Consider the following 27,719-nt stretch of genomic DNA (forward strand, 5'->3'; position numbering starts at 1 on the left):
CTTATCACGTCGGTCTGTAATTCGAGCCCTTAAAGGGGCTATTTGTAAGTTTTCTCTGCCGCTGAGATGGTTTCTTGAGTGGAACAGGTAGTGGTGATTGTTGCCTGACAAGAACTTCAGCCATCATCATTTTTATAATACAAGAGGGTACAATACGTCCTTCCGAGCAGCGCTCCGTCTTCACGGAAGATTGGAGGCTACAATGACTCACTATCAGAAAGTGACAAGAGGAGCCGGGGCTAGCTGGTTAGGGTGCAAACTTCAGTAGAAGAAAAAACGTGATAAAGACAAGAGTTAAGATTGCTGTTGCCTGTCACCACTGGAGAGAGCTCTTAATAAGTCAAGGAATTAAGTTTGGTGATGAACTCGCAACGTTTCTTCTCGACTTGAAAGTAAACAGCTGTTAATACTAACGTTTGCTATATAGCAATAGATCTGTCTAAATGCAAATCACCATGTTTCATTTTTCTTGATTCGAGGGCAGAACCCTGCCTTATTCATGTATTTACAGTTGTGTCTCAGATGGTACACGCACAGTATTTTGACAACTGTCAAACATCCAACAAAAGGTAATCACACTGCAATCTCTAAACAAAGTTAACAGGAGTGCAGTGTTCAACAGGTGGCACCATCATGGCAGTGAGAGTGGACAGGCAGGTGAGAGATGAAGACAGAAAAAAAGCGGAGTTCAAAAGGGTTACAGAGTTAATGTGACTGTGACTGGCTCAGTGACTGAGACACATACTGTGTCTTCTGGCGCACTGTTTACTGCTGCTTTGGAGGTGTGCATGTGTGTATCAGCTTGCACAGACTGGGGTTTGGGTTGTAGATACAGATAGTGTTAATATAAACTGCCAGACAGACAAACACACACGCAGAAGCCCTTCACTTCTCATCACTACGGCAACGTCCATTAGAGGGGTTTGCCGGTGGTTTGTTTCAACAAAGACAAGCTCCTCACACATAATATCCTCAAAGAACATCACGTGAAGCAGGTACACAGCTGAGCAAATGATATTCACATTCGGCTCTCCACTCCCATCCAGAATTAATTTGACTAAATAGCTGTTATGTATATCTCAAACAATCATTAATGATTGTTCCACCTCAACTGACCCAGTCACAACTCAAAGTCCCCATGTGTTGACGTTGCTATTGTTACTTCTCTTTTTACAGCCTTGAAACTTAAAGGAAACTCCAAATCGTATGTTCAACATCATCTCTTCATGTTCAACAACATGTCAGTGTAGGAAACTGTGAAGTGACAATCCAGAAAATCTATCCAGGCAGGGGAGGGGTCACAATAAAAATCTGAGGGTTCTTCAGCCAGACAGAAAAACTTATATGGATGCTGTTTATTTACATACATGTATTCCAACCTTGAAAGTAGCAGATTATAATAGTATAAGTCTATAAGTAAAGACTTAGAAATGTGGTCAAACTCAAAAAATTATACTTAGTTTATTTGATTGTGATAAGGCTGTAATTTCATCTTTTACCGCAAGCCACAAAATATGGAGATAAAAATACTTTCTTATCACTGTCATTTCCTGTTTTAGCTTTGATTAATATTCAATGTACATATGTTTTTACCTGTAAACTGAAATTTATAATTTCTTTATCTACTCTTTATTTCTCTCTCTCTCTCTCTCCAGAAATGCAGAGGATTGTGGGTATAGTTTTTGAATCCTGAAGTTTGTCTGCAGATCTTAAAGTAAAAAGTAAAAGGTCTGCAACTCTACACCAAATCGATTGTTGAGGTTTCAGTCAGAATCAATCAACATGATGGAAAATAAGTGGAAATAGGGGTCAGGTTGCAAGTATAGCATTTAGGTTACTGTGAGGCAGTCTCAGTCCTCATTTGTGAACCATTACGCATCAGTGCCTCCCAGGAATTTTCTCCACAAGCACGTTTACATAAATTATGGCCTTGCGTGACTAACAGATCAGAACATTAACTTTAACCTGATATTGAAATAAATTTGGCATATGTAGAAGCAGCAAGATGCCCCAAAACCAGGATTGAAATAAGAACTTACCGAGCTTTCAGGGAAGCCAAAGTGGACTTGTCAATCCTGGAGAGGAACAAGAGAGGGACAAAGACACAGACAGAGAGAGAGAGAGAGGGAGGGAGAAAGAGAGAGAGAGAGATATTATTGATCACTTCTCTGATACAAATTGCTCAGAAGCAGCAATTAAATTCTTAGCCCCAAGTTTTACAGTAATAAGGAAGTGAACACTGGAAGAAATGCAAATCAAGGTGGTGGGGCATGAGATGCATGACTTCATCTCTGCATGGTATAATTAATGGATCCCCTGGGTGCTGTGGCATTTTAAACAATGATCATTAAACGTGTGAATGCTTCTCCTGTTATTCAGTTATTTACTTACACACAACCAGTAAGAAGTTTAAGGACACATCTCCTTCCAGTTGTTACTGAAATTTACAGTGTAATGTCTCAGTGTACCCTGAAATTATTTTTTTAAGAACATTTTTTTATGTTCAGACTGAGGGTTTGAAGGTCATCAGCACAGAAGTATGTTACAGCATGTTCAGTGCGTTTCAGAGCATAAACCACAAACTTGCATGAATAATAAACAGAAATGTCAACATTTCTAAGGTGTGTAAAATACTTTTTTATTTTGTGCTTGGTGAAATGAAGCTAACCGGGGCAGGAAGGCCAAAAATAAATGCACCAATTTCCATTAATTATCTTTAATTCATACAGAGTAGATACAGCCTGAAGCACAGTTAGTGTATAGTACGGATCAGTATCAGTGTGAAGTCAGTGTCAGAGAGCAGAGAACGATTTATGACTTCATTCAATAAGGTTACTTCTCTGCCAACTACTCAAACTGGTTATGAGAGGTCTCAGTGTTTATACAGGCTTTATTCATGCTTCACTGAGTACTGTTCATACTGAAAACATGGAAGATCAGAGCAAGTAATATTCACAACTTTTCAGTCCAGTTGCTGTTTACTAATAATATTGGTGGCACATTAGGCTTTTGTGAGAAACCGTACATCCGAATATGTTAAAGGTTTTTCACCTCATTTGCAAGGGTGTGTGTGCACATGTATGTGTGTATGTGTGTATGTGCGTGTGTGTGTGTGTGTGTGTGTGTGTGTGTTCAGTGTTTGTTTTACAGCATTCTCAAATGCGTCACTAAGGAAGCTGTTATGACATTTATTCTTTAAAATCATTCATTTGGAGGCTGAACTCTGCAGAACGCTGCCTGATCTGTTTCATGCAAATACACACATTCATAACAGATACATACATACATGAACACAATGCACAAGTACAGAGTGAATGCTATTTTTAACACACCAACACCCAACCTAGAAGTTTTGAATATAATTTGAATGTTTCACTAGGGTTTTTGAATGATATCAACAATAGTGCAGTGTCACAGCAGTGGAAAATAACACAGAGCAGAGAGAACTGAGGATCTGTAATGTTACAGGTCATCTTATTAACCAGTAAAATTTCTGGAATATAGGTTCACACTGAGCTAAAGCTCATGATGCATTCTAAAATCAATAGAACTGCAGTAAAATAATCAAACCCCATGGTTCCCAGTGGGTACCTGCTGCTCTGCCTGAAGCTATACTTCGCCCCCCACAGGCTGCGATGTTTATTGCACCTCGCACTGAAAGCTTAGTATAAATTTAAAGTATAAACTTCTGCATAGTGAAGCCACATTTTGCATGTGTGTGGTGGTATAAATGACAATAAAGGAAAGGTCAAAATGATACCAAAATGTTCGGATTCATCCTCAAACCCAGCTCTCCTGATCAATGAATTCAGTATTGAGTAGACACATGTCTGATCTGTCTTGGCTGCATATAAAATGTAGTCTGTTAAAGCCTATAAAATCTTGAGAGTAATCTTCATCTCTCTCTGAGTAAGCACAGTTTTCACTTTAAATTTGGATCAGTTTGCCTGCAGAAATGCTGCATCCTGCTTAAGAAGTCTTTTCATCTAATATTCAGCCTTCAAGACATTTTTAAAGAAGAAAAACTTCTGCCAATAAGATCATTCCACATCTCTTGCTGAATCTTGAAAAAATGGTATTTGTTTTGGAAACAGTCTTACTCCACTTGCGCATTTTCCAATCACACAATATTCAGACATGTTCCTGAGCTGAGCTTTTGCTGATCTGGAGCACTTCAGCAATTTAGTATTGCACTTCCATAAAGTAGGGAGACTTTTACAAGATACAGCTTGGTCAAAACTGAAGCAGTGGAGACTGGGATATCCTGACTTTTAGTCCCTAGTAGGGATAAAGCTCCAAAAACACTTGATCAGTTGAACAGTTGATCTAATGCAACTCAAGATTATTTTTTTGAACATTGATAATCTCTTCCAGAGCCACAGAAGACATTATACAACTGTTTACAGGTCGAGTAGTACTTCTCATGACGAGAAAACTAACTTCATGTGTAAAATGAAATTGGACTTTTAAATTAATAAGAAATCTTTGTGCAGCTCTGTTTAATTTGTTTGTCACTAATTAATTCTGTTACATGTAATGTGCTGCTCCTCAACTCTGTCTTTTTCAGGTCATTTCAGCCTGTCTGGCAGGACTCGCTGCCTCAGCCCAGCTGGGAAGGTTAAGTGCTCTGAAGCAGTGCTTCAGTGTCAGAACGACTACCAGCCGGGGAGCCAGCACAAAAACACTGCATCCGAGTGTGCCAGTGCATTCAGTGCTAAATGGGCTCCCTGGCAGCTTCTTCAGAGCTGCATCATGGGAACTTTTCTCGACCAATAGAGCAGGAGAACACAACCAGTAAGAGCTGTGTCCACAGTCCCATAACAGGGACAATAGCAACAACAACAGGCAGAAGGCAGAGACAAAGCAGACTGTTGATTGTAATCCCTCCCTGAATGGAGACAGCACAGAGTGTAACTGTACATTCTCACACACACACACACACACACACACACACACACAAATAATAACACCTGCAAACACACATTTCAGGGTGCAAAACAGAGTGTTATAGGTGTGACATAGAGAAGCAGCCTGAGCACTCCACCCATCCTTCCTTTTTAAGATAAAGTTTACATTTCTGCACCACACACACGCACACACACACACACACACACACACACACACACACACACACACACACACCACACACACACACACACACACAACCTGCAAACACACATTTCAGCAGCACAATATAGCCTACATCATTCAAACTCACTGCACAGCCATAATCATAATGTGCACAATGATGAGCATGTGCATGGATAATGCAATCTGTCTGACACTCTGACATTTATAGCAACCAATGAAAAGAAAACCTACCATCCAAATCCACCAAAGGACACGCTTCTCCTCCTCCTCAGCATTTTGTCAGACTGAACTTCTCAGCAGTCTCTCTCGCTCTCAGGCTCTCTCCTCTGGGAAATGTATGCTCTGCTGTCAGTCTCTTTCTCTCTTCACTATGTACTGTTGCACTTTGTCTGTCTCTCTCTGGCCCAATCTCCCTAACTCCCTCCCACTTTCTCTCTCTCTGATGTCATCTCTGATGTGACCTCTTTTTTTTTTATGTTCACTTCTTCTTCCCAACCTGCCTCTCCAGAGCTGTCGTTCTCCACTTTGCCACTTGACCAGTCAACTACTTTCCTGAAACACTGCTTGCTTTTTGGCATTCACAGGCTGCTAAACACACAGGCAATCTGCTACACTGACTCAAACAGGTAGACTGAGGTACACACACGTCTGCAGGGGGGAGGAGCAAGGCGGGGAGGGACCACAATCTCACATCTGACATCTGTGTTTGTTTCCCACGCGCACATTGACACACACAAAGAGCTGTTCTGCAGATGCACCCGCCATTTCAACTCTTGAATCCTCTTTATCATTGCAACCAGCCTTGACCCCTGTGGTCTGCCTGCATGCCCACCGTCAGGAAATGTGTTCACTTCCTGTGCTGGGTGCCCCCCTCCCCTGGTGAGTCTGTTGATTTCTGATCCCAGCAGCCATTCACAGTTCACACTCACACAGTGACATGCAAAAACACCCTTAATGGGCAGAGAGTATAAAGCATATAACAATTAAAATACACCCCCTGCACATGAGACCTACAGCCTGGTACATTAAAAATAGCACTGAGATCATGTTTCAAGCCAAATGTTTCAAATGTCTTTCGTTTTGAAGGTCAAGTTTGCGCTGAGTTACAATATCTATTAAAATACATTGCAGGAGTATGTGTTGAATGGAAAATCAGCCAGCTGCCCAAAAGCAGAGTAAAACCGGATTGATTTTGTGATACAGAGTACAATATTCTACATTTAAAAGAGCAGGTAAGAGAAGAGCTGAACAGCTGTGGAGTCAGACTGAGACTGCAGCGTATACATAGAAACCTCTCACGCTGTGAACAAAGGGAGTGTCCTTCCTGACGCCTGTCAAACTGCAGAGTTTTCAAACTGCAGAGTTTGACAGGAGTTGACGTTCATACAGATCATGTTGTTAAAGAACTCAAGAGGTTTCAAGAAACCTTTGTTTGTTTGTGGAATATTTTATGCTTCAGTACTTCAGAATATCTGATTGTTTTACATTCTATTGGTTGATTGGGACTTTATTTCATTTATATGTATATCATTCAATCCAATGATAGCCATATCAAGTTGTTGCAAAAATTTACTCAGTGGGTCAATATACTCTGTGCATTGTGCTCGCACCCTGTTGCCTCAAACACTCAATTACAGCGCAAACAGCAGATGACACACTGCAGCTTCATTTTATGCCCAGAGAACAACCAGTGCTGTGAGAACCGACTTTGCTAGCTCAGGTAATAATATATAAAACGATAACAGTATTATTTTGCATGGCCATTACAACAAACAATGTTAAATAAATACTGCTGGAAAAATACTAGACCGCAGGTTTCTGGTAACTCAACTGAATACCAAGTGGAACTGAAATCTGAACTCTCCTGACTTTATATGGACATATACAAACTATATTTATACTGCAGCTATATAGGCAGTTTGAGTCAGTGAGTATACCACACAATTAGAATTCAGACCAAATAAGTACACAAGTCTAAACAAACACCAGGGCAGAATATACTAATTTCTTATATAGCAAAATTATATTTGAATTTCAGTTTACTATACACATGTGACCACAATAAAAAATTTAATAATAGAGATACTGACACAAGGATTTGAAACTTCATCCAACTACAAGACAAGGATGCAAAACCTGTGCTTATTGAGGATTTATGTTAGTGGTGCAAATTCACAAAAATATTAGCATTTTAACAAATTAACAAAAACAACTGACATGCAGTGAACTTGGTGGGGGCCCTGGGGCAGTTGCCCACCTTGTATGGTTGGACAAAGGTGGTGTGTACTTGTATACATACCTATTTTTAAGGCTTTTATATTGGATTGTATTATTGCCATGTGTTATTTTTATAGCCTGTGTAAACTAGACAACAATAAGCTTGATAACACGGACAAAAAGAAACAAAAAAATTAAATAATGTCCGGAGGAGGTTACAGGTTTCATTTTCATATTAAAACTGAATTCTCGTGCTCTTTCTTCTTTGAATAGAACCTTGATTTGATTTACAATCACATCAAAAGATACTCAATGAATTCAAGAAACTAAACAAGCACTTCGGAAGCCTGATGAGAATGATTATCGTTAAAGGCTCTCACCAGGAAATGTTATCAGTGTGCTCTGACTCTATCTCTCTCTCTCTTTACATATCTATATCATGGTAAGATCACTCTGATTGAAAGCAATAAAATACTCTGCTGAACACACACACACACACACACACACACACACACACACACACACACACACACACACACACACACACACACACACACACACACACACACACACACACAAAGAGACTAACATGGCATTTGTAATAATCATAATTAAAGATTACTAAGAAAAGAATAGATTAGAGAGTAGAGGAAGATATAGAATAGCCATCAAAAGAAAAATCCAGAATGATATTCCAGCTAGGACCTGGCTCAAAATGTTATATTCAGTAACAAACCCAATAATACTATATGGTACTGAAGTGTGGGTTCCATTAACAAGCCAAGACCTCCCCACTTGGGAAAAACATCCGCTGGAAGCCCTGCATACCGAACTGTGTAAAAACATACTCACGATTCACAGGCAAACAGTCAATAAGGAATGCAGGGCAGAATGTGGCAAATACCCTTAAATAATTACATTGAATCTTACACTAATCTCTAACCTAGCCACCCGCACTCCTACCAGTACAAGGCCCTTCGGTGCTGAGTTGAACAAAAATAATCCCCTCTGCCAGCTGATCCTGAAGCTGTGGTGTGTGTGTGTGAACAGAGCTTCAGGATCAGCTGGCAGAGGAGACTCTTATCTGAGACAAACACCAAACAAACAATCTGGCCCGAGCAAATCATCTCAAAACAACAAGGAAATTATATCAAATATTGGAACAAAACCACCAAATCACAAAGTAAATTCAAATTCTATTTGTAGCCTGAACAGAGAGTACATGGTGACAGAGACACCTGGTCACTGATGGAAAGCTGTACAATGTACGGACACATGCCTTGCCATAGAAACAGGCCATCACAGGCAGAATAGGCTACCCACAGGCCAGGCTGTATTCACTTTGTCATGAAAGAAAGGTTGAGGCAGAATCTCACTTCCTACCATACTGTGAGAAATATAAGGATTTGAGAGCTTTTATCCATCTCCCTGATCATAGGAAACTGCTCTGTCTATGTAGGAAGAAAAGTCAGCATGCAGTAATAGGTGCGTGTAGATAACATATGTAAAAGTACTAGACTCATTCCTTCCGTACATTATTATCTTTTCATCATTACCTTTGAATTTAACCTAACTGTTATTTAATGCCTTTTATATATGGTATTTGCTATAATTGTTGCTGGTCATCCCTCAGTGTCAATACTTTTCTGTTCCACTTTTCTGATCCATCATGCCATTAAAGCTCATATTCATTTTTATAAAATAAAAAAAGACAACTGCACTTCAATAAAACTTACCAAAGCCTCATCTACAAACTTGACAGTGACAGCTCTGAGTGATGACTGAACTCCCCCTCTAGTGGTTTAGAGAGAGTAATGGCAAAATTAATTTCCATGACGGTCAGACTGAAAAGGACGGTATACAACTCTGAAAAATCTAATGATTCTAGATCCAGCTGCTACACTTCTACTTGTTTTCACTTCTTACTACACATTAACAGAAGAAGAACCCTGTAGCAGACATGAACGACCAAGTTTTTGGATTATTGCTGTTATTGACCAAGGTGTCTTTTGAAGGAACAATGAGATGCAAACTGGAGCTAGCTTGTGATGCTTTAAAAAAGCGAAACCGCAACAAGCATCTGTTTTTAACCAGAAAGTGCTCACACCAATTGTATGCAACATGCTTAGCGCCATTCTGGTGAACATAGTGGAGATTTAGCAGCTAAAAAGACAAAAACTGAGTTAAAAGGAAAGTCAATATTAGTGAAGACTTCTAATGACTAATGCTTTTGCTCGGTGTCTGCTGGATGTTTAAAATAGGACAACTGTTTGCCAACATGTTCATCATATCAGCTTCAAAGCTGATTATGTTAATGTTGTGTTTAGAGCTTATCCTGCTGTTCCCAGGTGACCTAAAAGAAATCAATTCATGCTGGTTTAAAGAAAGTATTTCAATAAAAACATATGCTTATTTTCCAATTTTCTTTTCTTTTGAGTGTTCTTCAGTGGGCAAGGTAAGAGAAAGAAAGCACATTGAGGTCTTGTTGCTCATTTTACAATTTATACAGTCTCCATATCAATCAAACAGAAAAGCCCCTCGGAGTCTCTGAGTCTGGAAAGCAATACTCATGATTACTTTATTGATCATAAATGTCTAAACCTCGTTTGTGTGAAATCATTTTTCTCACTGAACACACACACTACAACATCAAGCCTGAAAGGCCATCAAGATGGCGAAAGCACATCCTAGATACACATAACCACAGACTGTATGTTTGTTTTTCTCAGAATAAACTTGGCTTTAAACTTGCCATGGAGATAAAGTACAGTTTTTTGCTTTCACATTGCTACTTGCTTTGATTACATCAGATTGAAACAAGATGATCATGTTCTCCTTGTGTAATGTTATGCAACCTCATGATGCTCCTGCACAATAATCTATCTATTTAACCTGCTAATGCCCTTATCTATACATGTTGCAATGTTTGTCTATTGTTGCTGCTTTTCTTTTGCGTAGTAATACTGCAGCAGATTCAGTTCATCAGTGACTTTTAAAAACATTATGACCTGAGGGGAGTTTTTGCTTTCAGAGTTTGTCTTCATGGCTGCACTCTGTTTTGAGTACAGCACATGTACATTGACCTAAAATGAAATGCATTCACACCACCACCACCTTGTGTTATCACAGAAATGTTGGTAAGTGGGTTGGGTGACATCAAGAGGTCACCACAGTATCTTTTCTACTTCTTTTCTACAAAAAGCATGGCATCTGTTAACACTGCCTCACTGTAATGTGGTTATTAGCAATTTAAATCCTGGGCCAGCAGCTTGTTGCCAGTACTGTTTAAAAATCTGGCAGTTGTTTTGTCCCACACTGTGTCACAGGCTCCGCAACACTAAAATAATGCGTGCACTCATAAGAGAATTGAAGCAGTTACTCAAGTTACTTTCCCTAGTAACTAATTAGCTTTTGATGCAGTAATTAGTAAAGTAACTAGTAACTGTAATCAATTAATACTAGTCAAGATTGAAGTTTTGGTTTCCCTTACTCTGATACACACTAATTCACACTGATGAGTCATAGTTTATCCTTCCAACATGATGCATTTTTTTATGTTGTAGCTTGAGCAGGTGTTCCTATGTAAGAAGACCAGGCTGCAATTTGTGCAATGGGCTTCTATGCCACTAGCAGCTTCAAAAATATCTTTGATAATCAGTGTCAGATGTTACATCTACTCTGTCCTGTGTGACAGCTCCAGTACAATCATTGGTCAGCAGAGGTAATTGCCTTTTTCCTAACACTCCTCTGTCTCTGTGTTACTGTTGAAACAACTTTATCTCTGAAGAGAGCAATGATGCAGTTGTGGGGGAGAGTGTGGAGAACAAACAGGTGTGTGTCTTTACACTTTGGCAAGTGTGTGTGTGTTTGTGTGTGTGTGTGTGTGTGTGTGTGTGTGTGTGTGTGTGTGTGTGTGTGTGTGTGTGTGTGTGTGTGTGTGTGTGTGTGTGTGTGTAGGTGGGAGAGGGAGGTGAAAGAGAAAGAGAAAAATTGTGCCAAGGCAAAATTAAACTGTGACTAAACATAGCATTAAAAAGGCACATTGACTGTTTTCACAGTTCTTCATGTGCTGCATCATGTGCATAATACCAATTCAACATCTGAAGTTTCACAAAACTAGGTGAAACAAAACTTCTTCCGCCAAAGTAAATGTGTTATTGGATTCACCCTTTTTAAGATCCCCTGTAATACTAATCCTGTAAATCCACAAGTAGACATACACTACATTAAAGGTTCAGTTAACTCACATCATAAAAAGACATTTTTCCATTCACCAAGGTTTTAACATGTCAAAAAAAAAGCACATTTAAAAATGCAACAGTGATGCAGCTTTCTAAAAACATAGCCCCAGCAGTTCAGGATAATTCAGTATTCAGCAACAGTATTCACAGGGACTATTTCTTTAGCAATAAGTAGCTCCAATGAAGCTGTTCACAGCCGGGTCTGTCTGAATGTCCAGACTGGCAAGGACATAGTTCCTAAAAGATTTATTCCTACCTAAATCAAAAGTTTGAATCATTTCCACATAAAATCATAATTATCTCCATGGACTGATACCACTACCAGTAAGAGAGAAAATATGATGGTTTTTCTATTTATACAGACAGCACAACAGTGGTAATTGTATTGTACTAGTCCATAGTATGCATAATGATGCAGCATGTCTGAAATGAATGCACTGTGGTCTCATTTACACTATATTATATATAGTGTATATATATATATATATATATTTATTTCTCAGAGAATATTTTCAAAACTACACTTTCCTTCTTCTCTCTCTCCCATCAAACCAGTTTGCTCATTTTGTTTCAGTCCCTCGTCTGATTCTCAATAACTTTCTACCTGTTGTTCAATAGTACTGAGACTCTGCGAGAGACGTGATGTTTCCATCTTTATTACTTTTGTTCCTTCCTCACCAGCTCTTCCCTCTCTCTCCCCACCATGTAATAAGGTATTTAGTCATTAGATAGATACCCAGGGGGTGATATACACCCAGACAGACGTGAGAGACCTCTCTCTTTTCCGTCATCCATCTCTCCCTCCTGTGTCTCTAATAGGTTACTTAGTCATATGAGGTTTGCCAGGAGGGTTGCTGATTTAGAGACAGAGCTGATGCTCTGCTTTAATGGCTCCTGTCTCAACCACATCCATCACCATCTCTTATAACACACACACACACACAGATACTCACATGCTTGGAGCACAGAGACACTAAACCTGCATACTGAACAACAGCAAAACTTACTTTCAAATGCATCTCATTTAATATGCTTATCTGGATACAAATTGGTAAAGCACAGCTTTTATCTAGAGATCACCACTTAATTAATTATGATAATTATTTCTCTTGACTTCAAAGTCAGACTCTGCATTTGGAGGATGTTTGTATAAGGTTTGCGTGAACTATGATCACAACAGCCGCATTTTATTTGAATTAAATTGAGATCATTATCTCATCTTTAAAGATTATCTCATCTTTAAAGGTTAAAGGTTGTTGTATGTGTCTCTTAAACAATTCACCTACTAAAGCAAGTTTAGCAACAGATGACAGATAAAAGATAAATCTATCATATTTGATTGTACTCAGGTTATGAAACAAGCAGACGTTATTACCACTATGAGTCCATGAAATGCAGTGTTATATGACAATTATGAGATACTGTAATTTAAATGTGAATACATAAAAACACATGATATCTTAAGCTAAACACATAATCAAGTTGTGATGTAGGAATAATGAGAGCAATTAAACATTCGTGACCAGACTTTTACATACTTGTTTGAAAACACCACATGGGTTGATGGAAGAAATATCACCCATCTGCTGCCCTGAACACGATAACACAAAAATTATTCACACTGATTCACTCACACACACACAACACACACACACACACACACACACACACACACACACACGCACAGGCACTTGCACACACACAAATTAAAATGTACACAAAAACATAAAAACACATACTGTATGCACATACACAGAGGCATTATATGAAATGATTGTTCCATGTCCTTAATGACTCATGCGTCACTTCATCTTTTATGACTCATTTTAACAAACAGAACAACATAATGCAAATATTTTGGATGCAAGACAGAACAATATACTGTATGTTTCCAGTCAGAGAAATCAACTTTATAGGAATCTCTCTACTGTAACAACATGATATTGTATTCCACTCATAAGCAGTTGTAGAACTAAAAGTTAAAGTGGCAATACCGCATTATGGAGCAGTGTTTTTATGATTATTATAAGTGTTTTCTTGTGCATGTGCATGAGTGCCCACATGTTTGAGCATGTTGGTGCCATCTATAGGTGGCAGAAACACAGCTCCCACAAAGTGTGCCCTCAATCTGGCAGAAAAGACATTAAAAATCAAAAAATGACATGCATGGCAGTTCCATAATTAAAACATTAATCAAATGCAAGAGCTCCAAACTTGCCTTACCCTTTGAATATACAGTATGTTGACCCGACACAGCTGAGACAAATCATCTGTTGATTACAGATATTCATGTTATTTGCACTTGCCTTACAATACTGAAAACAAATTATAAACCAATCGCATCCTTGATGAGTTTTTGGGCTATTTCCAATCTCAGACGACTGATTCCCATCAAAGGAAACATTTAAGGAAACGTCCATCACCATTCCTCCTTTAAAATCATGTCTACCAACTTCGATAGGAAATAGGTTGAGGATACATGAGAGCTTAACAAATCAAGCAATGTGTTCATCTGAACTGGTGAAAGATGAAAAGGACATTTGCTTACTTCCAAAATTAGGCTATTATTATATAACATGGGCATATTTCCTGAAACATTAACAGTAAGTTTCGTATTGTTTTTTTTGTATGTGTTTTTATGTTTTTGTCAATGACACGGATATGCATTTTACGTTAAGGTCTTCAATATGTTGTCAGACTTCAGACACACAGGTAGGCCTGCCATTTGTGAAAATTACAAATCTGCAAACGACAACATCTGGAGCACAAGGAGTGGAATATATAAATAAATATAATCACCCGGACAACAAGACCACCAGTTAAACTGGAACAAGGGATTCAAGGGATTGACAAATGATTTGACCAATAATGTTTCATATTGTTTACATCAGTTCACTCCCAGGAGCAAAACAAACCAAACACCTTATATCCTGTTTTGCAGTTTAACTTGCCTATGCAATATATAGACTGCTCAAAAAAATTAAGGGAACACTTAATCACCACAGTATAACACCAAGTCAGTTAAACTTCAGGGATATCAATCTGTCCATTTAGGAGGCACAAGTGATTGTGAATCAATTTCATCAGCTTTAGTGCAAATGAAAGTGACAACAGGTGTAATGGAGAGGCAAAAGCAAGACAACCCATAAAAAGGGAATGGTCATCCATGACATCCTCTAGTGGGACCTGTTCTCACAGCCCAGCACTGTGCAGCTTGATTGGCAAGAAAACACCAGAATTGGCAAGTCCACCATTGTTGCCCCGTTCTCTTCAAAGATGAGAGCAGGTTCAAACTGCGCACACGTGACAGGCGTGAAAGAGTCTGGAGACGCTGAGGTGAACGTTATGCTGCCTATAACATCATCCAGCATGACTGGTTTGGCGGTGGGTCAGTGATGCTCTGGGGAGGCATATCCTTGGAGGGTCACACAGACCTCCATGTCATAGCCAATGGTACCCTGACTGCTACAACTGCCAGACCTCACGCTGGTGCAGTGGGCCCTGGGTTCCTCCTGGTGCAGTACAATGCCCGGCCTCATGTGGCCAGAGTGTATAGGCAGTTCCTGGATGACGAAGGCACTGATGCCATTGACTGATCCCCATGTTCCCCTGACCTAAATCCAATTTAGCACCTATGGGACATTATGTATCTGTGCATCCGACGCCACCAAGTATCGCCACAGACTGTCCAGGAGCCCACTGATGCCCTGATCCAGGTCTGGTAGGAGATCCCCCATAACACCATCCGCCGACTCATGCAAGTTGGATCAGCCCGTGATTTAAATTTTTTTCTTTGGTGTTTGCTGTGATTGTGAATCCAGTCCTCAATAAGTAAATTACTTTGGTTTCCATTGACCGTCATTTTGTTATCAACAAATTATACAATGAACATCAGGAATGATTTTCAACTTGAGTAATTTCTTCATCATTTGAGCAGTGTATAATAAGATGATCAAATTTTGTATGTTATGTATCTATAAAGTAACTAAAATCATTCTTGCGAATCAAAAGTGATAACCTTGAGAGGAGGCTGGATTTCTCACTAAAGGCTTTTCTCGGTGGGAAAGATGTTTTTGCTCTTCTTCCCGACTGACTTCAGCAAGAGTTTGATTTACCAACTCGCTCCGACTTCCATATCATGACTGAAGGCTGAATTTAGCCCGTTGATAGACAGATGGTTTGTCCAATCACCTGCCAAATGTTCTTGAAAGCACCTGCCCTTTTCCAGAAAGTTTCCAATGAAGCCTTCCCAGATGGTTCTGTGTAACAAACCATCTGGCGCATCAGACTACAAATATCGTGGATTAAAAAGTACAATAACTGCCTCTGAAATGTAGTGGAGTAGAAATGAAAATGCAAGTACTTAGGTCAGTGGTTCTTAACCTGGGTTCGATCGAACCCTAGGGGTTCGGTGAGTTGGTCTCAGGGGTTCGGCAGAGCCTCCGCCGCGGAGGTCCGGACACACTTGAATTATCGTGTAAATTCGTGATGACACACACGCCCCACTTGGCCATCACTGGCTGCAGATGATCATGCTACACTGCTTGGCCAATCAGCGTTGCGGGGAATTTAGTGCGCGCTCAGTAGTCAACGTGTGACTGTCGTTGTAGTACGTCGTGTGATTTCTTTAATATTTTATCCATACTAACTATGTCGAACTGGTCTCTCAAAGGCAACAGCAGAAGTCACACTGATTTGCAGGTATGTAATTTGTTGTGAGTTTATGCATTGTGTTGGTTTTGTTCTTTGAACAAGGTGATGTTCATGCAACGGCTCATTTTGTGTACCAGTAAAAAACATATCTATGTCTTGAATTTGAAAAAAATCATATTTTATTTTTCACTAAAGAGGGGTTCGGTGAATGCGCATATGAAACTGGTGGGGTTCGGTACCTCCAACAAGGTTAAGAACCACTGACTTAGGTAAAAGTAGTAAAATGACATTGTGCTGTTATTAAAGGAGAGTTTTGCCATAATGCTGCTGCATTATTGCATCTGTCTGCACTTAGAGCTAACATGGCAAATAAAGGAGCTTTGTATGAATAAGCAATAAAAACAAATGAATAAATGAATAAAATGGATTTTTTAAATGAACAGATGATAAAGCAATCCTCTTCTAACCAACTTATGCTTTCTCAATGCTTTTAGATCCCCCATCGCTGAAACCATGGGAGCTGCTCGTCTTCCTTGAGTAAAGGAAAGTGCACAGCAATATGTACACTGTTTTTTTCTTCTTTTTCATTCACTTAGATTGCTCCTGGTTCTCATTTTCTTAGCTTCCATTTCCTCATCGTCTATAATCCTCAATCTATCACTCTTTGTTAAACCTTCCACTTGTTTGCATTCTATTTTTATGTCTTTCTCCCCCCTATAGTTCTTCTCTCTGTTGGACGATTTTAGTGAAAGTGACAGCAAGCCCACCCATACACCCACTCTTCCAGCTCACACACACACACACACACACACACACACACACACACAAATGAAACACACCACATAACATTCATACACACAAATTAAAAAGCTGTGACATGTACGCACTCACTCACACACACATACACTGCACCTCCTCCACCCACGGCTTCTATGGCGCCTGCAGCCCTCCTCTCTCCCGTGGTTCACTCTTCCAGGCGACATTGATCAGAGAAAAACATCAATTTAATTCACGTATTTCCCCTTCACTGCAGCTCTGTGGTGGATATGAAGAGCTACACAATCCTAAGGTCCCACAAACACAATGGAAAACACCTACAGGGGCAACTGTAAAAACAATTTAATCAGGTGTACTCTGTGAACATGGCAATTTCCTCACACAGTTTTATTTCGCAGTTAATGGGAACACACAAATACAAACACAAGCTGCACATATTTAAAGTAAATCCCCTCTGCAGGCTGCAGTGACTCATGTCACTGTATCAAAGTTTGCATTGATTGTGTCACCAAAGAGGGTGAAGGAATGGAGGAGAAAAAGACAGATTTGGTTTGAAATCAGTTTGAGCCAAAGAGAGAAGAAAAACAACTGCAGAGATGATGAGCAACTGAGGTTTTTGAAAAGGTATGCGTAATGATCTACAGTCATTAATGACCAGAGGAGCATATGTGACAGAGGAATGGTGGAAGTGCAAGAGGGAAAAGGAGGAGAGAGGGAATGCGGAAAGTGAGAAGTGTTGACAGACTGAGGGTGGATTAATGAGCGATGGTTAATGATGAGCAGTGGAAGGAAGAGAGGTGTGAGGACAGAAGATAGGAGGTGTGTGCAGTTTTCTTTGAGTGGTTATTGACTTTTATCAGTGCTCAAGTGGTCTACTCAAGTCACAATGGGGAAAAAAGACATGAGAGAGAGAGAGAGCGTGGGCAGTATGAAAAAAAAGTAAAAACAAGTGAGGGAAACAGATAAAGATAAATGTAACAATGATTCACATTAAAGGGCAATATGAAGTAAAAAAAAAAATAAAGGCATCCCTGTCTGTCAAGGGCTGTTTTACATTGACACTGGTAGCATAAATATTCATAAGAATGCATGCATGGACAGTTTGTGCAAGTGCATATCTGTGTGCATGCTCATACACATTTAAGTAAGTGGGACAAATCCTAAATTCACTCCACCTGAGAGGAACAGATTAGCCGCCATCTATTTTGAGCAGGAATCAGTAGCGGGTAGTAGTACACAGAGCTGACAACAGGACCAGCCGTCCACTCAACATTGCAGAACTGCAATTTGTCAAGCCTCTTAGTCTGAGGCTGCTGTGTCAAGAGCCTCTTTTTGCTTTTCTGGTTCATATGAGCACGATTTAGAAGCTCAAAAGGCAAATACTCTAAAGTCAGCAATCACAGACCATTTATAGTTTGAAGGTTCCAGCTGAAAGCATAGCTCCACATGAAGCACATGTTCCAACAGATGATCATGACGTGATCGACAAAATGACGTAAATTCAAAACATGAAGCAAAACACGAGAGATTGCGCACTGCTCTGTGAATGCTGTGGAAACTGAACAAATAACAAAGCAGTTTTCAAAAAAAAAAAAAAAAACACGAAATATGCTGGGATACTGTATACAAACTTACTTTTTATATCATTGATGGTGCTTAGGGGGAAGAAACTTATTTCAGAGAAGAGTTCTCTTTAAGTGTCCCTCTGTAAGTTATGCTGAAAAGGCGGCCACTATTTGACCACAAGTGGAAATTATGCGATGACGTTAACTGTTTAAAGTGGAGTAACAGTGGTAGAGAGGAGTCATGAAGTCAGTGAACTGACATTACCCAATATAAGCTACTGCCCTCACCAGACCAAATAAGGCTGCAGAGGCAAAACCAAAGGAAGGGTGTGTTTTTTTGCTTATAGATTCAACTCTTTGTTATTTGTAAGTTTAAGTCCATTTAGAAGACTACAGAAAATAAGTGAAGTGAATTCCTGACATCTTGCACCTCATTAGTTCTGGTCTGCAGAAATACTTGAAGTACATCACATTTCATCGTCTGATGCTGGTAGATCTTACCCGCCTTAACAGTCAAGGACTTAATTGAAAAAATTAATCTCTTAGATGTCTTGCAAGAGGTTTGCTGTCTGCTACTATCACACACGCAGTTCTTCCTCTGAGGAAACAGACTCATGAATCAAATAAGATCTCTCCGCCTCCAACTGCCTCTCCCTCTGCACTGCATGCAGTAGGGACCATGTTTCCTCAGGGGGACCTTTGCTTGCACACATCGCACACGCTCACCATGTACTGTATGAGCACATGAACATGAATGAATCCCCACTGGCACACACACACACACACACATGCTGGAAGATTCATGCGTGCATGAAGACATTTACCCTCTGGCTCACACACAGTTCAGAACACATTACATGTGTTATCCACATTGTGTGTAATGTTCTTAGTCTTCTTAGAATTATACTAATCGAAAAAATCAAGAAAAATTTTAGACTTAATGTATATCAACAGTATTCTTGTTTGCCTTCAATTTCCTCTTGTGGTAAGAAAGCAGTGTTTCGCATTGCGTTTATTAAAAAACTAATAATAAATATTATTTTTATCCACCCACTCACATATGCAGAAACCTCACTTCATACCCCCACTCACCATCCGCCCTGTAAACAAATGCACACACACACACACACACACACACACACACACGTATAAACGCAACATGGTGTCATAAACTGTCAGAGAATGTAGCAGCATAACCAGACAATGCAGCACCATTGCAGCATTACAAGAAAAACAATTTGCGTGCCACCAGGCTTCCAGTGGCTCACTCTCACACGCACGCACGTGTACACACACACACACACACACACACACACACACACACACACACACACACACACACACACACACACACACGCATGCGCAAGTCTACTCTACATTATAATACAGATAAATACACAAACAGACTGCAATATTTTCCTCAAGTTTAAGATAACACAGGGAGGACAAAGACCCTCAGAAATCCATTTCCACTTCATTTGATTTTGTGTGTGTATGCAGATCACAAGTGTCATAGCTAACCTGTAACTCACACAGGCTCCCTACTCCAGCTGGAGAGTTCCCACATAAATCAACTCTCTCTCAAACACACACACACACACACACACACAGCCACACGCTCTTCCCATCAGTCATTTGGCTTCCAGTTTGCTTTTGTCAGCGGCAGTAACATTTCTGCTGTGTTTCTGCCCAAGAGGTAACAAGTGTGAAAGCCTTACCTCGGCTCCCCTGCAGATGCTTTACAAGCTGGGGTGAACATCTCACAGTCAGAAGATGGTGCAGCATTAGCAGTGGACCAGCTGCCAGAGCAGGAGAGGTTGAGTGAATGTGTGTAAGAGAGAGAAACAGAGAGGAGGGAGATAGTGTAGGGGGAGAGGGAGTGCATATAGGGGGAGGGTACAGCGATAAAGCGCAGGGTAGGGCAGAATTATAAGATGAGAGACAGTGTGAAAATGTGTGTGTGTGTGTGTGTGTGTGTGAGAGAGAGAATGGGAGATGGTGTTACCATGGAGAGGGCTACGCCTAAACTCCTTTAAAGCCTTTAAAAACCGAGGGAGTAACAGAGAGACGAAAGAGAAAGTCAAGCTGCAAAGGGAAGGAATTTTTTGGCAAAGGCAGAAAAGACAGACTAAAGGATTAAAGGAGGTAGAAGAGAGAAAAGGAAATTAATAATGGAGGAGAGGGAGGGTAGAGCAAGGGCACTGAGAAGTTAAAAGACTACGACCCGTGGCAAGATGAGCTCCCTACTCACCCTTACTGCTGACAGCATCATCACGCTGGGTTTGACACAGGTCAGACACAGACACTTACTTACTTAATATAAAAACAAAATCTGAAAGTGTAATTTCAGGTCTTGACATGAGAGTTACCTGTTCTTACAAAGCAGAGCAGTAACTCAAGCAGGGACATTGAGAGAGAAAAAAAAAGCAACCTTGCAAACAAGGTTGTAATACCTTCAATTTAAGCCCTTTTAAGCTGATTATTTTACCTGCACAAATCATCACCACAAAACCCAAACAACACCCTAAAAAAAAGCAGATCCTGCGCGCTCTGCCTTTGTTTAGAGAATTCAGGCAGGAGACACAGTATCCACAGACTTTCCTATTGGACTACTTTGTTTAAAAGAGTACATTTAATATTGATTATTTACAGCTATGGTGCATGGACTAAATGTTTCTGTTTTGATATGTAGGCTTAGTCTGTTTATCTAATATTAATATTTACAGTACATTGAATCAATAAAATACCAGGAAATCACTGCTAGGGAAAATGAGTAAAGTCAGTTTAGCTAAGGCTAGCCGTGGCTATTTTACCAGCTAGCTTTCACTTGATATAGTACTCTTACTGTAGCCTAGATAGCTTTTTCTTGGTTCTAATAATACATCTATGATTCACACAGGATCTGCAAAATGGTTAGAACTGGAAAACCCCCAGTTACTTTGACTGGTGAGTGTTCACACATAGTGCTTGCATCATACAACCTAAATAAGCAGCTTTTGCTGTGTTAATGCATTTGAAGTCGTTCACTGACAAGTGAAACCATATAATTGTGTATAGCTCCTTTATAATTTGCTGAAGCAATTGAATTACTTTGATTTTATTTAGATGCTAGTCATGGAGGCTCTGTGGTCATTTTGCCACTTTTCACCAAGTGGGAAATATTGTGGCTTTCAAGATCACAACTCCGAGTCTGACATTTACAGTTTTTCTGGCTTTCCTTTGCATAGTTATGATCTATATGATGTGAGTGTGTCATAACTGGGATGACAGCTTTTATAGAGCCCAGGGATTTCTATGGATTTACCAAGCCTGAGCTTGCAGCCTCAGCAGTCATACAAAGCCAGAAAGCCGTTACTGCAGGCTGGTTGTTTTTACTCTTTTCTTGTTACTGCTGATGTTAAATACTGTTTTTACAAAAAAGTTTAACATATGTTTATTTATATATGGTTAAACAGGCATCAAAAGTTTAGATTTTTTAGGGCCGTATGACTGTGACAGTGAATAAAACCCTGTTCTCACCTCACAGCAGTGTGTTAAAAGGGTTAACAGTAAAGGTCACTGATTTTGTTATTTGACACACATTTCAAATAGAGAAACAGGCAATGAAACACACACACAATGACTAACAAACACCATGGGATCAGAGGTGTCAGTTAAGTATATCCCCTACTGAAGTACAAAGGCTATCAGATCTCTCTCACAAACACACATACGCACACGCACACGCACACGCACACAGTGATTGATGTGTGGCTCAGAGGCCACAGTTTCCACTGATGGCCTAAACAGAAAAAAAGAAACATCAGCCACTCTAAACTATTTCTTATTGATCTTGTGTCCTTCCTGTGGCTGTAACAACACACACAGACACACAGCAGTCCAACAGAGGGAGAAACAGAGCGAGGAAAGGAAAGATTGCAGGTTTAATTAAATCCTTCCCCCCCTAATGGATAGACACAACTGAGCCCACAGGTGCGTGCTCATGAAAAGCTGCTGTCTCTCTTTCTCAACCCGCACGCAAGGACGCACGCAAGGACGCATGCACGCAAGGACGCACACACGCACGCACGCACGCACGCACACACACACACACACACACACATATATATAGGCTATAGTCACACCCACAGATCAGAGCACCTTCCTTTCATTTGTTGTTTGTTCTGAGGATGTCTTCTTTTCCTCTAATCTCCAGGCAGTTTAGTGCTCAGGGATCTTTTGTCACTTCTAATTGGTCCTGCTGGTTGGGGTTGCCTTGGAAACCAGTTTAGAAAGTGTTGGTTGGAGGTCTGCCAAAGGTTGGGATAAGATTGCCTGTAATGGCCTACTGTGACCAACTGTTAATGTAAAGACACGTTAAAAATAGTTCACCAGCGTTTGGTTTATAGTCTGTGGTTTCATTTCAGAGTCAGAAACCTGCTTCTTAAGTGAACTTCTAATGCAGCTATAAATTAATTGAACACACAACTGACTTGTTTGGATACAGAGTCCAAAACCTTTATTTGGGAAGGACCAGCATCCAAATAATCTATTACTTCTTTAGTCAAAAGCAGGATTCATATGATCAAAACTGGAGGAGCCTGGGTTGGTGTTGGTTTGTGACTTTGAGTATCACTGTTGCATACTGTCTGCCATAGTAACAAGTCCCCTACAGGCCTAAATCTGTCTGTGCGCTTCGGTAACAAGCAACACATCTGAGCCTTTGTCAGGTGTGAGCTGATGGCACATGTCTTTTGCTTCATGCAAGCCAGAGCTCACAGGTCCTATTATATCTGTAGGAATTTATTTAAACTTTTTTTGGAAATAAATCACCCCTAGACCCTTTTCCACGGGCACATGGATATGGATATGTGTATAAAATATTCATTGCAAGCAATTCAAATGTGTCTGTTGGGGGAAATTGGTCTTTTTCTCTACTCTAGAATTTGAACATTTTTCTCAGATACATAAAAAGCACAGCACATTTACACATTCCTTTAAATCAAGAACTATTCTTAGGCCTTTGCATAAATACAAAATATAAAACTACTGATTCTGTGTGTGCTCAAATGTTTCCAAAAATGATCCACACTGAAAGGACAGAATGAGCATATCACTCTTAGTGTCAAATAGTCGACTGATTTTCACAAAACAAGGTTTCCACTCGACAAATATTCTGTAATTCTTCCATCACTGCACTAATACTTCAAGATGGATGAAAAAAAAAAAAAAAAAAACATTCACCTCAGGTTTTCTCAGACAGATTTCAGTGTGAATTATATATCACAAAAACACAGATCATATCTTGTCACTGACAGTGAGTGAGAGGTCTGATTGAATGTTACTTTGGCAGTCTTCATCAAGGTCATTTATTTTCTGACTTCACAGCCATGTAGACAGCAGGAAGTGTGATGGGGGCACAAAAAAGAATGAGTACAACACAGATATTTAAGCCAAACAAATGCAAGAGGAGGAAGAATGAGGTGGGACAGAAGTAAAATGTCTGTCTGGTAGTAGGAAGATGATGAGAGAGACCAGAGTAACTTCAATTTCCCTGCAAACAGACAAAAATTACAAGTATTAAGACCTTTTCACTGTGGGGATTAGTGGGTAACTACTTTATCTTTTCAACAACCGAAGCTGCTCCTGACTCTCTCAGGACGTGAGAGCAGAGCAGCGACCTTTAACTATGGAAAAGTGACAGATAGAGGGCTAATAGACAGTTTCTGCCACCTAGTGGTAGTGGAAGAATGTAACACATGTGAAGGTGAAGTGACATGAAATAAGGCAAGACAGAAGGTCATTATGAAGTTACATTCAGTTGACTGCTGGTGCATACATACATACAAATAGTGCGTAGCAAGCTAATATTTTTCTCATATGATATCAGTATATATATATATTAAATTATAACATAATTGTGACAGCCAACCTTTTAAATCCTGTTTCAATGAGATTGTCACGTCACGGTGCATAGACACCATTTCTACCATTACACATTGTTAAAAACAGCAGTTCAGCACCTATCATTATGCTTATTACCATTCTGAGCAGAGCCATGAAACAGCCTTCATAGCTAGAAGCTCCCACTCTTCCCTAGCATCTATCTTGAAAGCATGAAGCCAGTTCAGAGCCAGAATGGTGGCCCACACTTCCTGGTTCACCCAATTCACCAAATCAAAGAAAAAAAACAGGGGAAAATAGGAAAGGGAAAATACTGCAGGATGGTTTTGAATAACTGTACATGTTCATTATGTATGAAATAAAGAGAAAAACACTTTCAATTAATTTGAAAGCCAACCCATTTTCATTATTATCATATACCCTTAGTTGCTTTAGTAATGTGTTTTATTTTGTTACTTTGCTTCATATTTTCTATATTTCAATTAAAGCATTGCAAGCAATTTATTACATAGATTTGATTATTAAACTAATTAAAAAATAAAACTATAACCCACCGATGTAAGCTTTGGTTTTTCCACCCCCTCTGTGGTTCAGCATCTTTCCAGCAGCCAGAGCTGGATTTAGTAGCCAGCATCCAGCAGCCTTCTGGAGGGAAACCAACTGCAGTAAAGTGTCTCTGGGTGGTTGCTCAGGGTGAGTTCTTCTACTCATCTTATATGAGTCTGTTTGAGGAGCAAGCTAAAAAAAAAAAAAGAAAGAACACACACAAAAATATCTAAAGTCTGAAAGTAAAATATGAATGTGACAGCATTTATGCTAGCAGAGCTCCACACCAAGCAAAAACAATGTTTAACTTATATTTTATTATTATTATCATTATTATTATTATTATTATTATTATTAAGGATTATCCTTCACTTGTGAGATGTAGATGTTAAATTCTTCTTGCTTATATTGTGTTATATGTATGTGTATCAGTGTGGACTAAAGTAGTAGTAGAGTCCTTGCATGTCGAGTGTACGTGTGTTTGTCTGCAATTGGCAGCTCAGAATGAGTATTCAAAATTCACCATGAAGAAGAAACTCCTAACTTTAAATGTTTCTTGTCAAACCCTCCTGTCTTCTCTGTACATAATGAACTGGACTCACAATAATAACATCGTCTGTGTTTAACAGTGCCTCTGACTTGTTACTTACTGTCAGTCTCCCAGGCTGAAGTACACACCGACAAAGCTGTATCTTTGGAAACTACACATTTGAAAGGAAAAAATTAAGGATAAATAAATAAATAAATAAATAATAATAATAATAATAATATAATAATAATAATAATAATAATAATAAATTATTTATATAGCCCATTTCAAAACACGTTACAAACTGCTTTACATTGAATAAAAAAATGGTTCAGTTGTAAAGCTCGTAAAGAATGTAAAAATTGTTCTTGCAAGAGAAATGTATTCACTGTTAATACTGGAAAGAAAAGAAAAAGAAAAAAAAAAGTCTATATACAGATTTGTGTTGCAAGGTGACTTTTCCATATACTGTATAAGTGTATACTATTTTGAAAACTTTTACTACAATTTCTACCAGATGTTTTTCCTAAGTTCCAAAGCAGTCTTCTGTTTTTTGGTTAGCGGCTAGATACCTGAGATAAAAGATTATACTGGTAGCATTTAACATGGACAGCTCCTGTATTACGCCCGTTAAGACTCATGGGATATACTGTTGATAATAATAATGAGTTTACCTGCTAGTGGGGGTCGTGTCGAGTTCAGGATCCTTTCACACACAAAAATGAACCGCTCCAGAGTTCGTTTGGGACCGGACCAAGACCACCTCCTCGCAAGGGTCTCGGTGCGATTCTTTTGGTCTTCACCCGAGGGTTTTCACACCTGCCCAAACAAATTGTACCAAGGGGGAAAACGAACCACGGTTCAGTTTAACTGGATTAAGATTAAAAATCGCAGGTGTGAAAACAACCGTAGTCTAAAAAAAAAAAAAGTGAATTAGAAGCCATATCTAGGAAAAGACAACTTTGTTAAAGGTGGTTAATACTTAAGCGTCTCTGGGCCAATTTAGTGTCCACTAAAGTATATGTGCCCCAGTGTGACACAGTTGACATCATGGGTACACAGGATGAAGAAATGTTTTGACCTCTTATTTGAACCTCTATGCACAACTCCTAATTTAGCTATTCATTGTCACTTTTTCCGCATATCCAAGTTTAATTGTTTTAAGTAACAGCATTTTCAGATAAAAAACAACATTCAAGGCTTAAAAACAGAAGAATAATTCCATATGTTAGCGCCATTGACTCGTTAAGGTACAGTACAAATATAGTAAGGATAATAAAGGTACAAAAACGTACAACATCTGGAAAACACAAACAACACAGAGAAACAACATCAACAGACAATAAAAACAGCATGACAAAAACAAGCAAGCAGACTGAAATGAGGGAGACAACTTATCTTGGCTAGAATGCTAATGAGTAAAAAATGTTTAAGTTGGTGATAAAATGCTAATGTTGGTTACCATGCCACCCAAATTCTCAGCATCACTTCGACCAAGCTGTTAGATTTATTTATTTAATCCGTTTATGAAAAATAACTGATCAAAGCAGCAACAGGTTTCTTAATCTTACATTAGCACATAATAGCGTGGTACAGACTGGTGAAACATAGTGACACCGTTAATCTTATGTTTTTATTTTACAGTTCGACATAATGTTACTGAAAACACAGTAAAGCAGAGATATGAGCCCCTCACTGTGAATATGATCATTATTCTGGAGGGTCAAATAGCTCTATGATGTCAATCACTAAATTAATTCAACTAAATGACTGAATTATAATGACTGAATTAACTTTACAGCTGCGTCACTGAACTACAGAAAACAGAGGAAACGCCTACCTTTGATAACAGACGAGAGTTTTCGAGGCAATTAATTATCTACTCGAGAATAAGAAGCTGATGGAAACACACAGACCAGCAGCGTCCAAACCCGACACAAACCCTGTCCCGTAACCACACCTGGAAGTTCAACTTCTTTCACGTTCGTCCTGCTGGATGTTTGTCATAATCAAACTGCTGCAGTCAAGTAGTTTAATTCCCTCACGGTGTGGTACCGAGTCTACTCGTTGCAACCCAAAACAATGCCATCACGGCCACGCCTCTCCCGGGTATGCTCCCTTTTTCAACAAGGACACCGGGCAGGTGGGCGTTGACGCTCCAATCATTCCAGTTCCAAAGTTTGATGGCGAAAACAAACGTCTGCTCTCCTCGTGCCC

The 27,719-nt window shown here is 39.5% G+C and overlaps 1 protein-coding gene across 3 annotated transcripts in view; it reads right to left on the reverse strand.

The window, feature by feature from the left end:
• The window catches only part of rap1gap2a (RAP1 GTPase activating protein 2a), an 87,252-nt gene extending 66,870 nt beyond the window's left edge, over positions 1-20,382 (reverse strand). For 2 of the 3 annotated variants that reach the window (XM_056373590.1, XM_056373589.1), the window contains exons 1-2: positions 20,263-20,382; positions 2,040-2,075 (exon numbers count right to left, since the gene is read on the reverse strand). In XM_056373590.1, the coding sequence (XP_056229565.1) occupies positions 2,040-2,075; positions 20,263-20,303 (77 nt within the window). In that variant the 5' untranslated portion in view covers positions 20,304-20,382. Of the gene's footprint in view, positions 1-2,039; positions 2,076-5,322; positions 5,629-20,262 lie in introns of those variants that run through there. The other variant, XM_056373593.1, reaches the window with a different exon arrangement.
• Positions 20,383-27,719: the final 7,337 nt, after the last annotated feature.

The sequence above is a fragment of the Seriola aureovittata genome, chromosome 4, assembly GCF_021018895.1.
Source record: "Seriola aureovittata isolate HTS-2021-v1 ecotype China chromosome 4, ASM2101889v1, whole genome shotgun sequence".
NCBI classification, from domain to species: Eukaryota; Metazoa; Chordata; class Actinopteri; order Carangiformes; family Carangidae; genus Seriola; species Seriola aureovittata.